The sequence below is a fragment of the Astatotilapia calliptera genome, chromosome 14, assembly GCF_900246225.1.
Source record: "Astatotilapia calliptera chromosome 14, fAstCal1.2, whole genome shotgun sequence".
NCBI lineage: Eukaryota > Metazoa > Chordata > Actinopteri > Cichliformes > Cichlidae > Astatotilapia > Astatotilapia calliptera.
The window spans coordinates 14,780,398-14,786,032 of NC_039315.1; the positions used below are offsets into that span (position 1 = coordinate 14,780,398).

Here is a 5,635-nt window from a genome sequence, read left to right on the forward strand (position 1 = left end):
GTCATGACCTAAGAAAGTATATGTTTGTGGCAAATGAGAGAAAAGTGCTCAAACAAACCGGCACCCACCCTTCCTCAGCCGACAGTCATCATTCCAGCAGTGACCAAACTCTCACAGGTCACGAGGCCACCCTGAACAGCCATACCACATCCCAACCCCCTCCTTGACCATGGCAACCACATCACATGACTATCACTCATGACCGGGAACCGCTGACAAACTGGACCGTCTGTAAACCTGCGCCACTGATTTCCTGCCGACTGCAACTGAAACCTTTAAAAATAGGCAAGATGTGAAGACAACGCGACAACTCAGGTATTCAGAACGTGACGACAACAGCAACAAAGTGAAACTGGATATCTGAACGGCTGAAGCCAATTCAACCCTGAACGCGGAGATAGCACCAGTGCTGAGTTTTGAACAAAATGAAGGAAGTGAAACTTTCACCTTCTTGCTCCCTAGAAAAAGACAGATAAAAAGAAGCTGGAACTCGACGGGCCCTTTTCTCTACAAAGGGCAAATTCTTCTACTATCAGATGTTTATACCACAGCAAGAGATTGAAACTGTGCAGCAATAGCAGCAACAGAGGAGAGTGGTGTACATTTACAGTAACTGGGGCACTGCTGTACAAACTCCTGCCATCTCATCCACTACCGGTTCAACAATATCATTTCAAGGCAGAGTTCAGTTTCAGCTCTGTTCTTACCTAATTGCACAATCTGTATCAGGGCCTCAGAGGAAACATGCTATTATCCTTGACTTCACATAGATAACACAGCTGGAAAGTAGCCACGGCTTGTGGTCGATCGGAGGGGAGAGTCAAGAACTGCTATCAAGAGCTGCGCAAAAACAAAGCTCTTCTGCACACGCTCAAACCGAACATTAACGTGTGAAGATGTCGTTTCAGCTTCAGGGGTAAAAATTTAGAGTACGTGTGTGTACACGCTCAAGCTGCTTTCACTCACACGGGCAAACTTGAAAAGGAATACGAAGAATATTTATACATACATATATATATGTAAAAGATAGCCAATAACTTACTATTACTTATTCAATACAAGTTAAAAAGCAACAAAACTGAGGATAGATTTTTGTGTGACATATTTACCTAATATAATGGAAAGCAGAAGAGCAGACTAAGCAACCTGATTACTCGTCTGTTTTCTCATACACCAACTACAATGTCATATCAATATAAAATTTTCAGAGCGAGGTAAAAAAACAAAAACATTTTAATACCACAGTATTGATCTCAGCCTCATCTGCTGTGCAGCAGTGTTCAATTGTAGGTGTTAGAAGTAATATTTGCACTCCACTGCACCCCTGGCTCGCCATGCCCCACAGTCACATGGTATTGGCAAAGCCAAAGAATGCATATGATACCAGCGCTTACAGTGGCTACCAGGCATAAACACACGAGCAACGGTGATGAGCAGGAGCGTGCGCTCAGATTGACAAGACACATATAAGAAATGCTGCAACACTACAAACATACTGTGCAGGCTGAAAAATCAGAGCTCATCCACTCTCAAAGACCGGACTTTATGCGAAGCTCGTCTTGTGTGTGTTTACTCTCTCCCCCACCTCAAGTCATGCTGTGGTCTACCAGCCAGCCGGGGCTAGGTAATCCCCGTAGGTAAACAGAGGCAGAACGGTGGCCTGCTCACTCATACCCGCCTCTCCACATCACACCACAGCACCCACACACACTGCAGCCAGGCTGAACCTCCGGACTGGAACATTGCTACACCCACACAGTTAAAAAGAGATAATTCCCGGGTGTAGCATTGCCCGGCCTCTTCTATTAACGTCTGTGAAGATGCTGAGTGGATAGAGAATCCGAGTCCATTTTGTTGGTGAATCCAACCAAATTCACCTACGATGATTGTGCAGCTACTTTACTAGTTTAAAAACAAAACAAAACCCCTAAATCCCAAAGCTTACTTTGTAAGCTTCATGTAAACACAAAGGAGCTACTCATCTCTTTCAAACTAGTCATGTATGTACGTTCTATTATCTTTCAGTTTTTTTCATTTTACGTAACAGTGGTCCCTGTCTTAACCACATGACAAGTTTTGTTTTTAATGATGAGAATCAACAGCGGTAGAAAGCCAAAGCTTGATTTCTGAAGCAATGAAAAGCAGCTTTCATGTTTCCACAAACGCTGCAAGTAGCTGAGCTTGTATAGCTGCCCATCGAGTTTGTGACACAAAGAGCAATAAACACCAGCAATTTTGCAGCGTTTTCATATTGTAGTTCTATTTCCTGTTAGGAGTAGGTCCACCACACATGCTGAACCGTGAAGCAGCTCGTGTAAATTTGGGTTGTTTTTAGGGGGGGGGGTCATGTTACTGTAACATAAGCACACTGAACATTTACTTTGTCAGCAACAGCTTAATGCAGGGTTTTCTAGTAGCCAAATTATTTGTGTGCTTTTAAGCAAACCTCAGCTGCTGTTTAAGCTAAATTCTTCACCGAACTTCTCGTGACATGTGGTGAAATGAGTAGATGTCCCCAAAGAAAAAGAAAAGAAAAAAGAAAACACAGCCTGGGTTCTTTTTTAAAAAAGCCATTTGTATTAAGTCTTTTTTTTTTTTTTTTTTCAAAACAGCCAACTGTTAAATGGCTGGTCTGAAATTAAACTTACAATCAGGTTAGATTTGTCAATGGTACATTATCACATTTCCTGTTAAAAACAACAAAAGGAACAGAACAAAACAGAACTCCTTTGAATTGATTGGCCTGGAAATTAAGTGTCGGGTGTTGTGATCATGTCTAAGGGGTTCCAGTACCTGTGCATTTCAAGACATGGGTTCATCCAGACCAAGCAGACATTGCAAAAATTAACACCTTAGACTTCAAAAAGGCCAAAGTAAAACAAACAGAAAACTGCCATTCCATTCAAGAGAAGCCTGCTGTAGTTTTTTTATCGTCAGCTTCCATCCTTACGACACTATCCAGTAGAAGAGTTCACTAGTTTGTGGATTGTGATGTTGAAGGGTTGTTTTGGTTGTGGGTTGGCACTAAATCTGAACAGCTGATTTGTTTCGGAAAGGCACTTGACACAAGGGCGATCGGGTCAGTATCCTTGTGTCACTTCAGTTAGGGTCCTCTCACACACTTAAAGAGAAAGTGAAGTAAAAAAAACAAAAAAAACCCCAAAAAAAACATGAAGTGGCACTCGTCACATTTTCTCCACCACCAGAGACGTGGCGTCAATTTCTTCTGACTTTGGAAAAGAAAGCAGGATTTGGAGTGTTGTGGAGCGTTGCTCCAAATTTGATCAGGCGGCCCAACTCTTTATCTGTCCCAGACTGTGCAGTTACTTAACAAAATATATACTCTATCTCCCTGTGTTCTTCTCATACAGAAATATCCATTTATGAGTTTTCTTTAAGTGTTTCTTTCCATCTTTTCCATTGGGATGTAGTTCCAGTTGGAAGTACAGTTGGAACTGGTGAGGAGGGGGGGGATGAGGCTGAAACTCTGGATCTGACACTGTGTTGACATCAATGGCGGACACCGATCGTGCAGTACAGATACTCCAACCCAGCAGAATTCCTGAAGAGTGGACCCCTCCCTGTCTCAGTTGCTCCCCCTCCTCCTCGTCCCCCTGCAGCATTCCTCCCTTCATTTTCCTCCAAGGCCAGGGCGAGACACGAAGAAGAGCTCAACAGTACAGACTTGCTGCAACACACTGCCACAAACAAGAAAGGCGGAGAAAAAGAAAGTGTCATGAATGAACTAGAACAACTTCTAGGGAAAACAGATTTCCTCCAAAGCTAAATCTAATCTCGAACTTGCTGACTCTTGAAATGTAGGCCACACAAAAACACTGGAATCTCCCTGTAAACCCCATTCTGGAATATGGCATTTGGCAGTTCTTTTAATAGCTCCGAACTGTAGCTGCACCGATTGAGCCACAAAAGTTTGTAAACCTAATTAAGTGTGCCACTGGCATGCCCCATCCAGTTCTGCAAATGAATCAGAGACTTCCCCTATCTGCTTAGCAAAACAATGGACTGCAAGTGTCCCACTGTACGTTACCGGTAAAAAGTACTGCTGAGTTTTTATAGCTAAGTACTGACAAAAAACAAACTTCAGGCTACGCATTAAAATGAAGACACGTTTAGCTTACATCCGGTGCTTTGCTGCTCGCTAAACAGTACTTAATGTGGACAAGTTGGTAATAAGTACGCTGTTTATATATAGTTCTTGTCACTGCATTGAACAATCAACCGTGTCAGGTTTACACTTTCGGTGTATGGTGTTCCAACTTACCATTGCAAACTTAAAACCGAGCAAAGAAAACTTTGTGATTGTCCATTTTCCTTAAAGAATAACACAAGACGAGCAGCACTGGTCGTCGCCATTTGGTGTTGAGGCATAGTTCATCTGTCGGACTATTTCTGCAAACAGTTCGTCCACAGAGCTTTTATTTTTGGCTGAAGTTTCCATGAACGGGCAGTTCCATTCGTCCGCCAGAGCCTTCCCTTCACCGGACGAAACCTCCCTTTCCCCCTCCAGGTCCACTTTGTTTCCAACCAGAATCATCGGCACTCTTTCGTACCGTTTCACCCGAATAATCTGATCCCTCATCGGTTTGATGTCCTGGAAGCTCTGCTGGTTCACCAGGCTGTAGACCAGAATAAAACCCTGGCCGTTTTTGATGTACAGGTCTCGCATGGAGGCGAACTGCTCGGTCCCAGCCGTGTCCAAGATCTCCAAGACGGACGGAGAGGAGTCCACCTCGATCTCCTTCCTGTAAAAATCCTCTATCGTGGGGTCGTATTTTTCTATGAAAGATCCCGTCACGAACTGGACGGTTAGTGCCGATTTACCGACGCCCCCGGACCCGAGAACCACTACTTTGTACTCTCTCATGGTGCCTAAAACAGCCGCCGCCGCCGCTGCTGCTGCTGGTTCCTCTCCGCTGTGAGCCCGCTAGCCGCCCTGCTGGGTTTCAAACCGCTCACCGTTGCACCTCCGCCAGCACTTTTGTACGGGCTCCGGTCGCTGAAAACCGGGCGTGGCTGTCAACTATCGCCGTTCAGGAGGTGAATACAGTTGTTTTGCGCCCACGCTCACCATTTGTATTGTGGCATGCTGAGGTCCCGAATACAGCCCTACCGGTTCTTGAGCAAGCTTCCCCCGTTTTCGTTCAAGTAGCCACCGTGCGTCCGTAGCTTTCTTTTTCACAATCAAGTCGAATGTAGCGGAAAACAACTGCTTCCTGTTTGCACCTTCAAAATAAAAGCGCTATATCGATCCATGCAGTAAATCTCACCGTATTATGTTTTTACCACTCATCGAATACATTATCTTTTTTTATTTAAATCATATTCAATTTAATTCTAGATGTTTTTATTGCTAATTAATCGTTTTAAGGAATTTATCACAGACTCCCAATCTTAATGCTTTGATTTCCGGTGTGAGCATACTAACTTCTGGATACCTGACAAAGAGCCTGCCCTGCCTGCCCACACTCGTCACGCAGTCTGCGTCTTACGTCACTCAGTAAATACTCTGGCCAGTGTTTAGTTAAAGGTGCAGTACGGCTGTTATCGCATAGTCAGCGTGGTTGATAGCCTCAATACTCATACAGACTTGCCACACCTTAGTTTCGACATCACT

The 5,635-nt window shown here is 44.1% G+C and overlaps 1 protein-coding gene across 1 annotated transcript; it reads right to left on the bottom strand.

Moving 5' to 3' along the window:
* Nucleotides 1–2,590: 2,590 nt before the first annotated feature.
* LOC113036656 (ras-related protein Rap-2b) lies at nt 2,591–4,938 on the bottom strand. Its single transcript, XM_026193070.1, has 2 exons — nt 4,283–4,938; nt 2,591–3,698 (listed from the first exon to the last, which is right to left on the bottom strand). Exon 1 carries the CDS (start codon nt 4,883–4,885, stop codon nt 4,334–4,336), a length of 552 nt encoding a protein of 183 aa, XP_026048855.1. The 5' UTR covers nt 4,886–4,938; the 3' UTR covers nt 2,591–3,698; nt 4,283–4,333.
* Between the last annotated feature and the right edge of the window lie 697 nt (nt 4,939–5,635).

Coding starts and splice junctions, on each gene's coding strand:
- LOC113036656 (XM_026193070.1), bottom strand. CDS start 4,885: ATGAGAGAGTACAAAGTAGTGGTTCTCGGGTCCGGGGGCGTCGGTAAA.